The sequence below is a fragment of the Centroberyx affinis genome, unplaced genomic scaffold (genome assembly GCF_046629955.1).
Source record: "Centroberyx affinis isolate AG114_WGS23_722 - 3 ecotype Tasmania unplaced genomic scaffold, CSIRO-AGI_Caff_v1 ptg001172l_1, whole genome shotgun sequence".
In the NCBI taxonomy this organism is placed as follows: domain Eukaryota; kingdom Metazoa; phylum Chordata; class Actinopteri; order Beryciformes; family Berycidae; genus Centroberyx; species Centroberyx affinis.
In genome coordinates, this window is record NW_027279702.1 from 68,398 (window position 1) to 86,848 (window position 18,451).

The following is an 18,451-nucleotide window of genomic DNA, read 5'->3' on the forward strand; positions in this document are numbered from 1 at the left end:
TTACCTACTTCTGCTGCCCCTGTTTGGGAAAGCTATTGTGTCAAGCATCTATGCCAACACAATCCTAAAAAGTTGCAGACCTATATTGAAACTAACCCTTTGACATGGCTGGGTAAGCTACTGTGCCACTTTGACGGGCAGTGGACAGATCAGCTGTGCTTCATTGAGTGTAACAAATATTTACGTTGAATCAAGCAAACTGTTCGAGAATGTTTTGAAGCCTTGAAAACGTTGAGAGATGTAAGCACCATGGAGAGCGCCATTTCCACTGAGCAGGACCAAACGCAGACAAAAAGTATCTCTTCAAACTATTCATGTTACTACTGAGCTAGTAATTCAATGGTATCTGGTTTCAATGAAGGGAAAGACATTTTAGCATCTTTACCGATTTAAAAATATGAAAAAGCTCATAAATTTAGTTCTCAAAAGGGAATATGAAAACGATGGGTTTTTTAACAGGTTTGCTTCTATACCTTCAGTGTATTAGATACAGCTGAAGTTATACATCTATTAAACAACATATAATGCGAATAGTAGCCATATATTTCATGTGTCAATACGCTTACCTTTTCCTTATTGGGTAAAGTCTGAGTCCGGCTAAAAGTGTCACCTCCGTTAATACTGATCAGTTCCGCATCTACAGGCGGAAACGGCGCGGGGAAAACCACTACGTCACTCTTCAGTGTGTCTGAGCTGAAACACACGTCATACTGCTGAGTAGATTTAGAGTAAGACCAGCTCCCGTCAGGGTGGGTGGTGATCATTGGGGCGCTGTACCTGCTGAAACTGCCGTCGGTCCTGTGGCATTTGACAGCTATTAAACTGATGAGGCTCAGTAGAAAGATCACTGACACCGACACAATGGCGATCAGCAAATACAGGTTTAAATCAGAGAAGCTCTCCTCCTTTATCGGCACGTGTCTGAACTGAGTCTGGATGTCAGCTGTGCTTTCAACCACCACTACATCAATAGACACAGTAGCTGACAGGGAGGGTTCTCCGTTATCACAAACCAACACCACCAGCGGGTGAGTCTTCACGTCATTGTCACTCATTCGCCTCTTAGTCCTGATTTCCCCGGTGCTGGTTCCGATTCGGAAGAGGTTGGTTCCCTTGGGCTCAGAGATGTGATAAGAAAGCAAGGCATTGTAGCCAGAGTCTGCGTCTACAGCCCGGATCTTGGCCACAAAGTAGCCCGCTTCAGCAGAATAGGGAATGTTCTCACTGTTAACGGAGCCGTGCTCAGAATAGGGCGCGAGAATCCCGGGACTGTTGTCATTCTCATCCAGGATAAAAACGTTCACAGTCACGTTGCTGCTGAGCGGAGGAACACCAGAGTCTGTGGCCTGAACTTTAAACTGGAACGTTTTTAACTCCTCAAAGTTAAAGGACTGTAGACTGACTATATCTCCAGTCTCTGAGTTGATGTTTACCATTGAGGCTATGTGGGTGTTCTTCAGAGAATTATCAATCAAGGAATATGTTGTTTTTGCGTTTTCATTCAAATCTGCATCAAAGGTCGTCATAGTATGAATAACGGCTCCCACTGGACTATTCTCTTTCACATAAACATTAATAATAGGTTCCAGGAAACGAGGCGCGTTGTCATTGACATCAGAAATGTGAACGGTAATAACGCTGGTGCTCGATAGAGGCGGGGTCCCCTCATCTGTAGCCGTAATTGAGACATTATACTGGGAAACACTCTCTCTGTCAAGATGCCCGTCAACCAACAATGAATAATAATTCTTATAGTTTGATTTTAATTTAAATGGCACGGAGCCAGTGAGCTTACAGTCTGTGAGGCCATTTTTGCCTCCATCTTTATCAGTTATAGTCACCAAAGCGACAACTGTTCCTATTTCAGCGTCCTCTTTTACTGGACTCATGAGTGATGACACTAAGATTTGTGGAGAATTGTCATTGACATCAATAACTTCTACTAAAACCTTGCCATGTGCACTGCGAGGAGGAGTCCCTTTATCTCGTGCTTGCACACGAATTTCATACGCTTGAGTTTCCTCATAATCAATATTCCCCTTTACAGTAATTTCACCAGTTTCATCGTTCAGGGAAAATGTATCATCTGGGTTTAAACGTCCCCTTTCTGTAAAAGTGTATACAAGCTGACTATTGACACCTTCATCTAAGTCAGTAGCGCTCAGTGTTAATAATATGGCTCCAAACTTCGCATTTTCAACAACCTGAACTTTGTAGAGAGGTTTACTAAACGAAGGGGAATTATCATTTACATCCATTACATTCACTATAATTTGTAATGAACCCGATCTAACAGGTTTACCTCCATCTACAGCGGTCAGTGTGAGTTCAATAACAGCCTGTTTCTCTCTGTCTAAAGCTTTCTGCAGCACCAATTCAGCAGACGCACTCTGCTCTCCACTGCTCTGCACATCCACGGTGAAGTATTCATTTGAGCTCAGCTTGTAGCTCTTTACCGAGTTACTGCCTATGTCTGCGTCATGAGCTATCGGCAGTGGATACCTCTCCCCGGGAAATGAAGACTCAGACATATCAACTGCACTTGTTTCCTCCAGAAAATATGGCGAATGGTCATTAATATCAAGAATATTAACCTCAATTCGATGGAGACTTCGAGGATGACTCAATATGGCCTCTATATTTAAAGAGCACTTTATCGTATTAGGACAAAGCTCCTCTCGGTCTATCCTCTCGTTAACGAACAGAATTCCAGTTTTCTGATTTACCTCAAAATACCGCGTTTTATACCCCGAGTTAATCCGAAGACCAGTGGCTTCCAGTTCCTGCACATTGAGGTTTAAATCCTTAGCGAGATTCCCCACTACCGTGCCTTTGTCCACCTCCTCTGAAACTGAATAAGATATCTGAGCCGCAGACCAGTCACAGAGACAAAGCAGAGCGACAAACAGACCCCCAAAATAATCCCATTGTTCCCGAGCAGCCATCGCTGTTTAATCAAAATAATCGAATCCAAGTTGCCGCATATGCACAAAAAAAAAATTAAAACAAACTGTTATATATCCAATCTTGCTTAAGGTCCAACCCTTCTCGCAACGGCTCCATTCGACTGTTTCCTTTTTCCACAAAGCACTACGAGCTGATGACGTTTTCCCTTTTTCATGAACGGAGGAGGAGTTTTAGACACTGAACTCATTATTTTCTGTGGTCTCCAGCGACACCACGTGTTTCTTTGGTATACAGTTTAGATAGCCCAAAAGAGAAGAGGAAGTGTTCGTTATGTCTAATGAACTGCATTAATGAGAAACTACTATGTTGGACCAAACCACCATAATTAATGGTTGGGACTTATAAGACCTCACCTCTACACAGAAAGAGATTAAACTCATAATATCAGTAAATCAAACCATAGAGAGAGTAACTAAAGTTCAGCTTGCTATTCATTAATACAATATTGATTCACATTATTCTCTAGGTGTTTTACATGCTCGTTGTCTCCAAGCAATTAATATTATTCATGAAGAAGACATGAGATTATCTGCTAAGAATTGATTTTAACAACAATTTAAGGACCACGGACACCATATGAATCTCAACTCGTTGTTATGAGACCTAAACATAGTATTACCCAGATGGGCAGGTTAGGAAGTTGTGCCACTGGTTGAGAGGTCCAGTGGTGTATACAATTTCAGTGTCACAAATTAATGTAGTATTGTTGAGAAGAGAAGAGTGGTTCAGCACCACGGACAGCGCCTCAATGTAGTTTACATGCATGTACTGCCATTCTTTGATGATTGTTGAATTGACTGTAAAGTAGCTAAAAGATCATAACATATTCCGTGCAAAGTATTAACATTGATTATATGATTTTTTTTCCCAAAGAAAGTGTATAAGCCATCCCCGGAACAGTAATGTTCCCCCGGGAACATTTCCGAGTTGTGACCACTTTGAAAACCATAACTATGAGTAAGTAGAGCTGCCTATAACGATTTCTAGGTAGAGCTGAACAATAATTTACAGTCTACACGGGTCTATGTATGACGTTAGTGTTCTTATCACTGTGTGTAAAAAATATATATACAGTACTGTGCAAAAGTCTTAGGCATATGTGAAAAAATCCATAAAACGAAGATGATTTCAAAACTAATGAAATGAAAAATTTCTGAATATCAAAACTTTTCAATAAACAGCAGTCTACTGACAAATTAATGCAGAAAACAAATAAACATCTAAGACTTTTAAGAAATGTATATAAAAAATCTAGGGTGCCGAAGACTTTTGCACAGTACTATATATATAATACGTTAGACCAAAGGTTTAAATAAGAGGCTGCACCCAGTTGAGAAAAGTATTCTAAGACGAGGCATGGCTTACCTTATCTTTGTTGGGTAAAGTCTGAGTCCGGCTAAAAGTGTCTCCTCCGTTAATACTGATCAGCTCCGCATCTACAGGCGGAAACGGCGCGGGGAAAACCACTACGTCACTCTTCAGTGTGTCTGAGCTGAAACACACGTCATACTGCTGAGTAGATTTAGAGTAAGACCAGCTCCCGTCAGGGTGGGTGGTGATCATTGGGGCGCTGTACCTGCTGAAACTGCCGTCTGTCCTGTGGCATTTGACAGCTATTAAACTGATGAGGCTGAGTAGAAAGATCACTGACACCGACACAATGGCGATCAGCAAATACAGGTTTAAATCAGAGAAGCTCTCCTCCTTTATCGGCACGTGTCTGAATTGAGTCTGGATGTCAGCTGTGCTTTCAACCACCACTACATCAATAGACACAGTAGCTGACAGGGAGGGTTCTCCGTTATCACAAATCAACACCACCAACGGGTGAGTTTTCACGTCATTGTCACTCATTCGCCTCTTAGTCCTGATTTCCCCGGTGCTGGTTCCGATTCGGAAGAGGTTGGTTCCCTTGGGCTCAGAGATGTGATAAGAAAGCAGCGCATTGTAGCCAGAGTCTGCGTCTACAGCCCGGATCTTGGCCACAAAGTAGCCCGCTTCAGCAGAATAGGGAATGTTCTCACTGTTAACGGAGCCGTGCTCAGAATAGGGCGCGAGAATCCCGGGACTGTTGTCATTCTCATCCAGGATAAAAACGTTCACAGTCACGTTGCTGCTGAGCGGAGGAACACCAGAGTCTGTGGCCTGAACTTGAAACTGGAACGTTTTTAACTCCTCAAAGTTAAAAGACTGCAGGCTGACTATATCTCCAGTCTCTGAGTTGATATTTATCATTGTAGACAGCGGCAGTGAGTTACTGTCTAAAAATGAATAGCTCACCTGGCCATTCTGCTCAACGTCAGCATCAACAGCAGACACCGTTTTAATATGTTCTCCTACTGGACTGTTCTCTTTCAAGTAAACATTGATCACAGGTTCTGAGAAACAAGGCGAGTTGTCATTGACATCAGAAATGTGTAAGGTAATAACACTGGTGCTGGAGAGAGGCGGCGTCCCTTTATCTGTAGCTATAATAGTGAGATTGTACTGAGAAACACTCTCTCTGTCAAGAAAACCATCAACTACCAACGAGTAATAGTTCTTGTAGTTTGTTTCCAATTTGAAGAGGGTCTTGCGATCTATTTTACAATGCACTTCTCCGTTTTTGCCTCCATCTTTATCGAAGACTGACACAAGTGCAATAGCAGTACCTACTTTAGCGTCCTCCTTTACTGTGTTCAGCAGTGACGTCACAGTGATCTCAGGAGCATTGTCGTTTAGATCTATTACTTCTACCAGTACTTTACAGTGAGCAGCCATTGGAGGTTGACCTTTATCAGCAGCCTCTGCGCGAATCTCAAAGGCAGGGTTTTCCTCAAAATCAACACTACCTTTTACTGTAATTGTACCTTTTTTGGGGTCAATCTGAAATGCGGTTAGTACATGGTCTTGTCCTTTATCCCGGAGAGAATACACAATCTCACTGTTTGTGCCTTCGTCTGCGTCGCTTGCATTCAGCTTAATCACTGTCGTCCCAATCGGCATGTTTTCGAAAATTCTAATTTTATATAAAGGGCTGCTGAAAATTGGAGGGTTATCATTTGTATCCAAAACATGTATTATTACTCGTGATGTACCAGACTTCTGTGGAATCCCCCCATCTATAGCAGTCAGTGTGATTTGGATTACAGACTGTTTCTCTCGGTCTAAAGCTTTTTGTAAAACTAATTCAGCCGACATGCTATCTGTTCCTTTGATTGGAACGAGACTAAAATATTCATTTGGTGTCATGTTGAACGTGTTTACCCTGTTCTTCCCAATGTCTGCATCTACGACTTCCGATAAGGCGAATTTCATTCCAGGCAAAGTGTTTTCTGCTATATTTATAGTTTGCAATTTCTCAATGAATAACGGGGCATTATCATTTACATCTAGAATATTTATTTCTAAACGATACAGCTTCAATGGGTCGTTTATCACGGCCTCTACGCTGACTGTGCATTTTGGTGCCTTTGCACATAGCTCCTCTCTGTCTATTCTCTCATTGATGTAGAGAACACCAGTCTTTAAATTTACCTCGAAATATTTTGTCTTTGATCCGGTAACAATCTGAAACATACGGGACTGCAAATCATGGACATTGAGGTTCAGATCCTTGGCGATATTTCCAACAGAAGTTCCCGGATTCACTTCCTCTGAGACGGAGTAGGAGAGCTGCCCAGACACCGCTTCCCAGTAACACTCGACCAGCACAAGCATTAGATATGGAACAATAGACCTCCTTCTGCTCGGTAAAGACATAATTCCATACAATGTGGTGCAAGCATAGATCCAACTCTAAGAAATCCGTCACCAATAGTCCAAGAAAATAAGTTATAAATAAAAATATAGGCTACGTTTAAAATATTTTACATATGGAAAAACAATAGACCAGCCCTCCGTCCTTTCACACTCGCTCCTCGTCTCTTTATGACAAAGCCCCGAGAAGCCAAATCGTTCTCTGAAACTGGGAGGAGCGTCGAGCTACCGGAGAGACAATCTAAAAGTTATGGTCTACAGTGTCGCCACGTGGGGATTTCAAAAAACTACACTAATATAAAACCCATACTGAAGGGATCATATTTCTACAACACGAAAAAATGCCTTCAAATTAATATGGAAAGCAGCAGCTAATGCAGGTCATCTACATGTCAAAGAGCGGCTTAAGGTATGTAGTGAAGGCTTTTTCGATGTTTCTGTTGTTACATACAATATATGACTGATGTTTTAGAACCATCGGCATAGGCGTACCCACTGTTATGTAGAAATAGGTATATCAATTGAGTGTATATGATATATGTAGGTGTGATCGAGGTTCCTTTTACATCTGACCTGGGTGGCTTTTCAAATAAACAAACAAAACAAAAATCTCATACGTAACGACACATATGTTGCACGAGATCTTGAAAGGACAACGTTTTAATGCAAAATAACAAAAGAGGAAAACGTGTTAATTTGGCTCTTAACCTGTCCAGTGAATTTCCCAAATGACAATCAATTGGAAGATGGAAATGTTTATAGTAGTGTACAAGGGAACAGCAAGAATGACGTATGGTCGCATAAAAGGAATGAGAAATGTTAGTCTGATGTAGCATCACCACCGTGGACTTCAGCATATTCCTGTTCCCAGTAAGAGTTTTAGAAAAAAAAAAACAACAACTATGAAAGCATGCAAGTATAAGACACAGATTTAAAGGCCACGAAGAAAGGTCAATGTCGATTCCTAAACTCTGCTTTTATAGACAACTGAAACATATCTATTCTTCATATAGCATATTCGAGTAAGAGCGATGATGACTGAGAGAAAACATGTCCTCAGATGAAAAACAGAGATTAGATTTTTTTTTCTTACCTTCTCTTTATTGGGTAATGTCTGAGTCCGGCTAAAAGTGTCTCCTCCGTTAATACTGATCAGCTCCGCATCTACAGGCGGAAACGGCGCCGGGAAAACCACTACGTCACTCTTCAGTGTGTCTGAGCTGAAACACACGTCATACTGCTGAGTAGATTTAGAGTAAGACCAGCTCCCGTCAGGGTGGGTGGTGATCATTGGGGCGCTGTACCTGCTGAAACTGCCGTCTGTCCTGTGGCATTTGACAGCTATTAAACCGATGAGGCTCAGTAGAAAGATCACTGACACCGACACAATGGCGATCAGCAAATACAGGTTTAAATCAGAGAAGCTTTCCTCCTTTACCGGCACGTGTCTGAACTGAGTCTGGATGTCAGCTGTGCTTTCAACCACCACTACATCGATAGACACAGTAGCTGACAGGGAGGGTTCTCCGTTATCACAAACCAACACCACCAACGGGTGAGTCTTCACGTCATTGTCACTCATTCGCCTCTTAGTCCTGATTTCCCCGGTGCTGGTTCCGATTCGGAAGAGCTTGGTTCCCTTGGGCTCAGAGATGTGATAAGAAAGCAAGGCATTGTAGCCAGAGTCTGCGTCTACAGCCCGGATCTTGGCCACAAAGTAGCCCGCTTCAGCAGAATAGGGAATGTTCTCACTGTTAACGGAGCCGTGCTCAGAATAGGGCGCGAGAATCCCGGGACTGTTGTCATTCTCATCCAGGATAAAAACGTTCACAGTCACGTTGCTGCTGAGCGGAGGAACACCAGAGTCTGTGGCCTGAACTTGAAACTGGAACGTTTTTATCTCCTCAAAGTTAAAAGACTGCAGGCTGACTATATCTCCAGTCTCTGAATTGATGTTTACCATTGAGGCTATCTGGGTGTTTTTCGGGAAACTATCAATTAAAGAGTACGTCGTCTTTGCGTTTTCATTCAAATCTGCATCAAACGTCGTCATAGTATGAATAACGGCTCCCAGTGGACTATTCTCTTTCACATAAACATTAATAAAAGGTTCAAGGAAACGAGGCGCGTTGTCATTGACATCAGAAATGTGAACGGTAATAACGCTGGTGCTCGATAGAGGCGGGGTCCCCTCATCTGTAGCCGTAATTGAGATATTATACTGGGAAACACTCTCTCTGTCAAGATGCCCGTCAACCAACAATGAATAATAATTTTTATAGTTAGATTTTAATTTAAATGGCACGGAGCCAGTGAGCTTACAGTCTGTGAGCCCACTTTTGCCTCCATCTTTATCAGTTATAGTCACCAAAGCGACAACTGTTCCTATTTCAGCGTCCTCTTTTACTGGACTCATGAGTGATGACACTAAGATTTGTGGAGAATTGTCATTGACATCAATAACTTCCACTAAAACCTTGCCATGTGCACTGCGAGGAGGAGTCCCTTTGTCTTGTGCTTGAACACGAATCTCGTATGCTTGAGTTTCCTCATAATCAATATTCCCTTTTACAGTAATTTCACCAGTTTCATCGTTCAGGGAAAATTTGTCATCAGGGTTTAAACGTCCCCTTTCTGTAAAAGTGTATACAAGCTGACCATTTACACCATCATCTAAGTCAGTAGCGCTAAGTTTTAATACCGTGTTTCCAATCTTTGTGTTTTCAACAACCTTAACTTTGTAGAGAGGTTTAGTGAACAAAGGCGAATTGTCATTTACATCCATTACATTCACGATTATCTGCAAAGTCCCGGACCTGGCAGGTTTACCTCCATCTACAGCGGTCAGTGTGAGTTCAATAACAGCCTGTTTCTCTCTGTCTAAAGCTTTCTGCAGCACCAATTCAGCAGACGCACTCTGCTCTCCACTGCTCTGCACATCCACGGTGAAGTATTCATTTGAGCTCAGCTTGTAGCTCTTTACCGAGTTACTGCCTATGTCTGCGTCATGAGCTATTGGCAGTGGATACCTCTCCCTGGCATATGAGGACTCATACATATCAATTGTATTTATTTCATCCAGAAAAGACGGTGAATTGTCATTAATATCAAGAATACTAATTTCAATTCGATGGAGACTTCGAGGATGACTCAATATGGCCTCTATATTTATAGAGCACTTTATCGTATTAGGACAAAGCTCCTCTCGGTCTATCCTCTCGTTAACGAACAGAATTCCAGTTTTCTGATTTACCTCAAAATACCGCGTTTTATACCCCGAGTTAATCCGAAGACCAGTGGCTTCCAGTTCCTGCACATTGAGGTTTAAATCCTTAGCGAGATTCCCCACTACCGTGCCTTTGTCCACCTCCTCTGAAACTGAATAAGATATCTGAGCCGCAGACCAGTCACAGAGACAAAGCAGAGCGACAAACAGACCCCCAAAATAATCCCATTGTTCCCGAGCAGCCATCGCTGTTCAATCACAAGAGCCGAGTCCAAGTTGCCGCATATGCACAAAAAAACAAAAAACAAAAATTAAAACAAACTGTTATATATCCAGTCTTGCTTAAGGTCCAACCCTTCTCGCAACGGCTCCATTCGACTGTTTCCTATTTCCACAAAGCACTACGAGCTGATGACGTTTTCCCTTTTTCATGAGCGGAGGAGGAGTTTTAGACACTGAACTCATTATTTTCTGTGGTCTCCAGCGACACCACGTGTTTCTTTGGTATACAGTTTAGATAGCCCAAAAGAGAAGAGGAAGTGTTCGTTATGTCTAATGAACTGCATTAATGAGAAACTAGTATGTTGAACCAAACTACTGGGTGAAGAGCTCACCTCTAAATTCGACAGTTCGTTTCAATACTGAACCAATACAGAAATGTGGAAATTAGGATTGGGCACCAAAGTGGTGTTGCAATCCTTTTTATGCCCTCTTAGGCATCATGTACCTGTTGTGAATGGCTATAATGCCAAGCATCTGTACCTACATGATCCTAAAAAAAAAAAAAGCAGAACTACACTGAAACTAACCCTATGGAATGGCTGGATAAACTATTCTACAGCTTTGACGAGCGGTGGGCAGATTAGCTGTGCTTTGTTGAGCTTAATACATATTTTCATTTTTGAAATATACTTAAGTGCAACGGCGAATGACACGAAGAATAATATGCAAATTTAACGAAAAGATTAAACGAGCTTGACTCAAGCACACCGTTGTAGATTGTTTTGAACAATGGACAATCAAACAACTCTGAGAGATGTCAGCACCATGGAGAGCGCCATTCCCATGAAGCAGGACCAAACGCAGACGACTATGGATCATCTATTTTGTAAACTATTGTTGTTACCAATGGGCCAATAAGTCAGTGATAACTGGTTGCACAGTTGCACTAAAGGGAAGAACATTTAAGCATACCATTTTTTTAATCATCAATATTAAAAAGCTCTATAACTCCCGGCTGACAAAGGAACATGAAAACGATGGAATATTATATTTTGTTTTCAAAAATGACAAGTATACTCTATCTTCTCCTTCTTAGGGTAAAGCGAAAACAATATAAATCTATTAATAAAATAAATTATAAAGCTATTGGTAGCCTTGAAGTTTATGTGTCATCACTCTTACCTTCTCTTTGCTGGGTAAAGTCTGAGTCCGGTTAAAAGTGTCTCCTCCGTTAATACTGATCAGCTCCGCATCTACAGGCGGAAACGGCGCCGGGAAAACCACTACGTCACTCTTCAGTGTGTCTGAGCTGAAACACACGTCATACTGCTGAGTAGATTTAGAGTAAGACCAGCTCCCGTCAGGGTGGGTGGTGATCATTGGAGCGCTGTACCTGCTGAAACTGCCGTCTGTCCTGTGGCATTTGACAGCTATTAAACTGATGAGGCTCAGTAGAAAGATCACTGACACCGACACGATGGCGATCAGCAAATACAGGTTTAAATCAGAGAAGCTCTCCTCCTTTATCGGCACGTGTCTGAACTGAGTCTGGATGTCAGCTGTGCTTTCAACCACCACTACATCAATAGACACAGTAGCTGACAGGGAGGGTTCTCCGTTATCACAAACCAACACCACCAGCGGGTGAGTCTTCACGTCATTGTCACTCATTCGCCTCTTAGTCCTGATTTCCCCGGTGCTGGTTCCGATTCGGAAGAGGTTGGTTCCCTTGGGCTCAGAGATGTGATAAGAAAGCAGCGCATTGTAGCCAGAGTCTGCGTCTACAGCCCGGATCTTGGCCACAAAGTAGCCCGCTTCAGCAGAATAGGGAATGTTCTCACTGTTAACGGAGCCGTGCTCAGAATAGGGCGCGAGAATCCCGGGACTGTTGTCATTCTCATCCAGGATAAAAACGTTCACAGTCACGTTGCTGTTGAGCGGAGGAACACCAGAGTCTGTGGCCTGAATTTTAAACTGGAACGTTTTTAACTCCTCAAAGTTAAAGGACTGCAGGCTGACTATATCTCCAGTCTCTGAGTTGATGTTTACCATTGAGGCTATGTGGGTGTTCTTCAGAGAATTATCAATCAAGGAATATGTTGTTTTTGCGTTTTCATTCAAATCTGCATCAAAGGTCGTCATAGTATGAATAACGGCTCCCACTGGACTATTCTCTTTCACATAAACATTAATAATAGGTTCCAGGAAACGAGGCGCGTTGTCATTGACATCAGAAATGTGAACGGTAATAACGCTGGTGCTCGATAGAGGCGGGGTCCCCTCATCTGTAGCTGTAATTGAGACATTATACTGGGAAACACTCTCTCTGTCAAGATGCCCGTCAACCAACAATGAATAATAATTTTTATAGTTAGATTTTAATTTAAATGGCACGGAGCCAGTGATCTTACAGTTTGTGAGGCCATTTTTGCCTCCATCTTTATCAGTTATAGTCACCAAAGCGACAACTGTTCCTATTTCAGCGTCCTCTTTTACTGGACTCATGAGTGATGACACCAAGATCTCTGGAGAATTGTCATTGACATCAATAACTTCTACTAAAACCTTGCCACGTGCACTGCGAGGAGGAGTCCCTTTGTCTCGTGCTTGCACACGAATTTCGTATGCTTGAGTTTCCTCATAATCAATATTCCCCTTTACAGTAATTTCACCTGTTTCATCGTTCAGGGAAAATTTGTCATCGGGGTTTAAACGTCCCCCTTCTGTAAAAGTGTATAGAAGCTGACTATTGACACCTTCATCTAAGTCAGTAGCGCTCAGTGTTAATAATGTGGCTCCAATTTTTGCATTTTCAACAACCTTAACCTTGTAGAGAGGTTCACTAAACGATGGGGAATTATCATTTACATCCATTATATTCACTATAATTTGTAATGAACCCGATCTAGCAGGTTTACCTCCATCTACAGCGGTCAGTGTGAGTTCAATAACAGCCTGTTTCTCTCTGTCTAAAGCTTTCTGCAGCACCAATTCAGCAGACGCACTCTGCTCTCCACTGCTCTGCACATCCACGGTGAAGTATTCATTTGAGCTCAGCTTGTAGCTCTTTACCGAGTTACTGCCTATGTCTGCGTCATGAGCTATTGGCAGTGGATACCTCTCCCCGGGAAATGAAGACTCATACACTTCAATTGCCTTTGTTTTCTCCAGAAAATATGGCGAATGGTCATTAATATCAAGAATATTAACCTCAATTCGATGGAGGTTCCGAGGATGACTCAATATGGCCTCTATATTTATAGAGCACTTTATCGTATTAGGACAAAGCTCCTCTCGGTCTATCCTCTCGTTAACGAACAGGATTCCAGTTTTCTGATTTACCTCAAAATACCGCGTTTTATACCCCGAGTTAATCCGAAGACCAGTGGATTCCAGTTCCTGCACATTGAGGTTTAAATCCTTAGCGAGATTCCCCACTACAGTGCCTTTGTCCACCTCCTCTGAAACTGAATACGATATCTGAGCCGCAGACCAATCACAGAGACAAAGCAGAGCGACAAACAGACCCCCAAAATAATCCCATTGTTCCCGAGCAGCCATCGCTGTTTAATCACAAGAGCCGAGTCCAAGTTTCCGCCTATAGGCCTATCCACGAAAGATGAAAAACAAACTGTTATATATCCAGTCTTGCTTAAGGTCCAACCCTTCTCGCAACGGCTCCATTCGACTGTTTCCTCTTTCCACAAAGCAGTACGAGCAGATGACGTTTTCCTTTTTTCATGAACGGAGGAGGAGTTTTAGAGCTGAACTCATTATTTTCTATGGTCTCCAGCGACACCACGTGTTTCTTTAGTATACAGTTTAGATAGCCCAAAAGAGAAGAGGAATTGTTCGTTATGTCTAATGAACTACATTAATGAGAAACAACTATGTTGGACCAAACTACCATAATTAATGGGTGAAGACCTCATCTCTAAATACAAAAGAGATTGCACTCATAATATCAATAAATCAGACCACATGGTAATGGTAAGCTGAAGTTCAGCTTACCATTAATTAATACAATATTGATTCACATTATTCTCTAGGTGTTTTACATGCTCGTTGCCTCTATGCAATTAATAATATTCATGAAGAAGACATGAGATTATCTGCTAAGAATTGATCTTAACAACAATTTAAGGACCACGGACACCATAGTAGGGTAGAGAAGAGAAGACAAGAGAAGAGTGTTTCAGTACCATGGACAGCGCCTCAGTGTAGTTTACATGCATGCAATGCCATCCCTTGATTGTTGAAATGACTGTAAAGTAACTAAAATATCATAAAATATCCGTGTAAAGTATTCACATTGGTTATATGATTTTTTTCCCACAAAAACTGTAGAAGCCATCCCCGGAACAGTAATGTTCAGCACTCATTAATTCCCCTGACGCCTTTCTATTGCGTAACAGAAAGAAAACAAATTGAATGGAATTTGACGTGATGGATTACCAAAAAATGGGACTAAAATTTGAAAGAGAACATTTCCGAGTTGTGACCACTTTGAAAACATAACGATGGGTAAGTAGAGCTACCTATGACGATTTCTAGGTAGAGCTAATCAAGAATTTACAGTCTAGAAGAGTGTATGTATGACGTTAGTGTTCTTATCTCTGTGTGTTAAAAAAAGATATATAATGCGTTCAACCAAAGGTTTAAATAAGAGGCTGCACCCAGTTGAGAAAACTATTGTAAGACGAGGCAAGACTTACCTTATCTTTGTTGGGTAAAGTCTGAGTCCGGTTAAAAGTGTCTCCTCCGTTAATACTGATCAGCTCCGCATCTACAGGCGGAAACGGCGCGGGGAAAACCACTACGTCACTCTTCAGTGTGTCTGAGCTGAAACACACGTCATACTGCTGAGTAGATTTAGAGTAAGACCAGCTCCCGTCAGGGTGGGTGGTGATCATTGGGGCGCTGTACCTGCTGAAACTGCCGTCTGTCCTGTGGCATTTGACAGCTATTAAACTGATGAGGCTCAGTAGAAAGATCACTGACACCGACACGATGGCGATCAGCAAATACAGGTTTAAATCAGAGAAGCTCTCCTCCTTTATCGGCACGTGTCTGAATTGAGTCTGGATGTCAGCTGTGCTTTCAACCACCACTACATCAATAGACACAGTAGCTGACAGGGAGGGTTCTCCGTTATCACAAACCAACACCACCAACGGGTGAGTCTTCACGTCATTGTCACTCATTCGCCTCTTAGTCCTGATTTCCCCGGTGCTGGTTCCGATTCGGAAGAGGTTGGTTCCCTTGGGCTCAGAGATGTGATAAGAAAGAAGCGCATTGTAGCCAGAGTCTGCGTCTACAGCCCGGATCTTGGCCACAAAGTAGCCCGCTTCAGCAGAATAGGGAATGTTCTCACTGTTAACGGAGCCGTGCTCAGAATAGGGCGCGAGAATCCCGGGACTGTTGTCATTCTCATCCAGGATAAAAACGTTCACAGTCACGTTGCTGCTGAGCGGAGGAACACCAGAGTCTGTGGCCTGGACTTTAAACTCGAACGTTTTTATCTTCTCAAAGTTAAAAGACTGCAAGGCGACTATATCTCCAGTCTCTGAGTTGATGTTTACAACTGATGAAATGGGAAGATCTTTAGGAGAATTATCCAATAATGAATATGACAATTTTCCATTTTCATCTACGTCGGCATCATCTGCAGTTATTTTTTTGACAATATCTCCAACTGGGCTATTCTCCTTCACATAAACATTAATACTACTTTCTGGGAAACGAGGCGCGTTGTCATTGACATCAGAAATGTGTACAGTGATAACACCAGTGCTGGACAGAGGTGGAGTTCCTTCATCAGTAGCTGTAATGGTGATATTGTACTGTGATGCGCTCTCTCTGTCAAGAAGCCCATCAACTGTCAAAGAATAATAGTTTTTGTAATTTGATTTTAGTTTAAAAGGGACTGAATCACTGAGTTTACAGTTGGTAAGGCCATTCTGCCCACCATCCTTATCAGTCACTGTAACTAATGCGATCACTGTTCCAATTTCAGCGTTTTCCTTCACTGGACTCATGAGTGAAGTTATGGAGATTTCTGGAGCATTGTCATTAACATCGACAACCTCAACCAGTACTTTAGAAAAGCCGCTGCGGGGGGAAGAGCCTCTGTCTGTTGCTTGAACACGTAATTCGTAAGCTGAATTTTCTTCACGATCCAAATTTGCCTTTACACTAATGTGACCACTTAGTGGTTCTATAGAGAATTTGTCCCCTGCATTTATATTGCCGCGTTTCATAAAAGAATATATTATTTCTGCGTTTAAACCTTCGTCTAAGTCCGAGGCGTCTAATTGCAATATATCTGTACCCAGTGACAGATTTTCATTCACGCTCACTTTGTACAACGGTTTGCTGAAAACAGGGGAATTATCATTGCCATCCAATACATTAACAAGTATCTGTGAAGTCCCAGATTTTGGGGGTGTTCCTCCATCTACTGCAGTCAGAATAAGTTTAACAACTGCCTGCTTCTCTCGATCTAAAGGTTTTTGCAGCAGTAACTCAGCAGACACACTCTGTTCTCCATTTCTCTGTACATCCAGAGTGAAATATTCATTCGGACTCAGTTTGTAGGTCTTTACTGAATTACTGCTGCGATCTGGATCGTTTGCTATTGGGAGAGGATACGTCTCTCCCGTCGAAGAAGACTCGGAGATGTTAAATACATGATTTTGTTCAAGGAATGAGGGTGCGTTATCATTAATGTCAAGAATATTGAGCTCAATGCGATAAAGATTCATAGGATGGCTCAATAATGCCTCTATATTTAAGGAGCACTTCAACAAATTCGGACAAAGCTCCTCTCGGTCTATCCTGTCATCTACAAACAACTCTCCTGTTCTTAAATTAGCCTCGAAATATCTCTTACTGTATCCCGATACAATCCGAAGACTCCGTTCTTCTAGTTCCTGTATTTTAATGTTTAAATCCTTAGCGAGATTCCCCACCACCGTGCCTTTGTCCACCTCCTCGGAAACGGAGTAGGATATCTGAGCTGCAGACCAGTCAGATAAACAAAGAAGAATGGCGCACAGAATCCAGTCGGCCTGTCTGTTCTGTCGACGACTCATCCTTTTGTTTAGGAAAGACCTTCAGCCAAATAATCCACACAGAGTAAAACAATTAATCATATATATTGAGTTATGTCCTGAAGACAGCCAAGCTCCTTTCGTCTCGGGATCATCTTCCGAGTGGTTTACTAACCCATCCCTACGCATACAGGCAGCTTCTTTTTTCACCGTCAACAGAGGAGGAGTTTGGGGGAATTGATGCACAAGCTTGTATATGTGGTCTCCAGCGACATCTAGTGTTTATTTGATATACTATATTAGACACTAACACTAAATGACAGCACCATATCATAAGTGAAGTTTTTTTTATAAACACATAGCCCGAGTCTCAAGTGATCATTGGATTCGATGAAGTATGTTGATCGCAGAAAACTAAACAATAAACTAAACAGTGAAAAGGACAAATAAACGTAGATATAGATACATTAACTATCAGAGAAAAAAAGTAGTCACGTGTTAAATAATAACTGCAATATAGTAAAAAAAAGGGTATTAAATGTGATTTGTTTCACCACAAAACCCTACTTCATGTGTCAGCTCAAACAACCATCACCTGACAGGTCGTTTTAATAATGAACCAATACAGAAATGTGGAAATTAGGATTGGGCACCAAAGTGGTGTTGCAATCCTTGTTATGCCCTCTTAGGCATCATGTACCTGTTGTGAATGGCTATAATGCCAAGCATCTGTACCTACATGATCCTAAAAAAATAAAAAGCAGAACTACACTGAAACTAACCCTATGGAATGGCTGGATAAACTATTCTACAGCTTTGACGAGCGGTGGGCAGAGTAGCTGTGCTTTGTTGATCTTAATAAATATATTCATTTTTGAAATATACATAAGTGCAACGGAGAATGTCACGAAGAAAATAATATGCAAATTTAACGAAAAGATTAAATGAGTTTGACTCAAGCATACCGTTGTAGATTGTTTTGAACAATGGACAAACAAACAACTCTGAGAGATGTCAGCACCATGGAGAGCGCCATTCCCATGAAGCAGGACCAAACGCAGACGACTATGGATCATCTATTTTGTAAACTATTGTTGTTACCAATGGGCCAATAAGTCAGTGATAACTGGTTGCACAGTTGCACTAAAGGGAAGAACATTTAAGCATACCAATTTTTTAATCAGCAATATTAAAAAGCTCTATAACTCCCGGCTGACAAAGGAACATGAAAACGATGGAATATTAT

The 18,451-nt window shown here is 41.9% G+C and overlaps 6 protein-coding genes across 7 annotated transcripts in view; all 6 read right to left on the bottom strand.

Moving 5' to 3' along the window:
• Positions 1-18,451, bottom strand: part of LOC139648202 (protocadherin alpha-C2-like) — a 90,953-nt gene that overhangs the window by 54,828 nt on the left and 17,674 nt on the right. The gene's annotated exons all lie outside the window — the stretch shown is intronic.
• Positions 5-2,945, bottom strand: LOC139648208 (protocadherin alpha-3-like). The gene is made up of 2 exons (XM_071524263.1): positions 567-2,945; positions 5-19 (listed from the first exon to the last, which is right to left on the bottom strand). The coding sequence occupies exons 1-2, from the start codon at positions 2,943-2,945 to the stop codon at positions 5-7; spliced, it is 2,394 nt and encodes a 797-aa protein (XP_071380364.1).
• LOC139648209 (protocadherin alpha-13-like) lies at positions 4,312-6,708 on the bottom strand. Its single transcript, XM_071524264.1, has one exon. The coding sequence runs from the start codon at positions 6,706-6,708 to the stop codon at positions 4,312-4,314; it is 2,397 nt and encodes a 798-aa protein (XP_071380365.1).
• On the bottom strand, positions 7,525-10,177 carry LOC139648210 (protocadherin alpha-2-like). The gene is made up of 2 exons (XM_071524265.1): positions 7,799-10,177; positions 7,525-7,566 (listed from the first exon to the last, which is right to left on the bottom strand). Exons 1-2 carry the CDS (start codon positions 10,175-10,177, stop codon positions 7,525-7,527), a joined length of 2,421 nt encoding a protein of 806 aa, XP_071380366.1.
• Positions 11,297-13,714, bottom strand: LOC139648211 (protocadherin alpha-2-like). Its single transcript, XM_071524266.1, has one exon. The coding sequence runs from the start codon at positions 13,712-13,714 to the stop codon at positions 11,297-11,299; it is 2,418 nt and encodes an 805-aa protein (XP_071380367.1).
• Positions 14,812-17,247, bottom strand: LOC139648212 (protocadherin alpha-2-like). The gene has a single exon (XM_071524267.1). The coding sequence runs from the start codon at positions 17,245-17,247 to the stop codon at positions 14,812-14,814; it is 2,436 nt and encodes an 811-aa protein (XP_071380368.1).

What these genes read in the sequence shown, in the direction of transcription:
- LOC139648208 (XM_071524263.1), bottom strand. Translation starts at nt 2,945, where the DNA reads ATGGCTGCTCGGGAACAATGGGATTATTTTGGGGGTCTGTTTGTCGCT.
- LOC139648209 (XM_071524264.1), bottom strand. Translation starts at nt 6,708, where the DNA reads ATGTCTTTACCGAGCAGAAGGAGGTCTATTGTTCCATATCTAATGCTT.
- LOC139648210 (XM_071524265.1), bottom strand. Translation starts at nt 10,177, where the DNA reads ATGGCTGCTCGGGAACAATGGGATTATTTTGGGGGTCTGTTTGTCGCT. An exon ending in CATTACCCAATAAAGAGAAG is followed by an intron (nt 7,567 to 7,798) that starts GTAAGAAAAAAA and finishes TACTGGGAACAG; the next exon opens with GAATATGCTGAAGTCCACGG.
- LOC139648211 (XM_071524266.1), bottom strand. Translation starts at nt 13,714, where the DNA reads ATGGCTGCTCGGGAACAATGGGATTATTTTGGGGGTCTGTTTGTCGCT.
- LOC139648212 (XM_071524267.1), bottom strand. Translation starts at nt 17,247, where the DNA reads ATGAGTCGTCGACAGAACAGACAGGCCGACTGGATTCTGTGCGCCATT.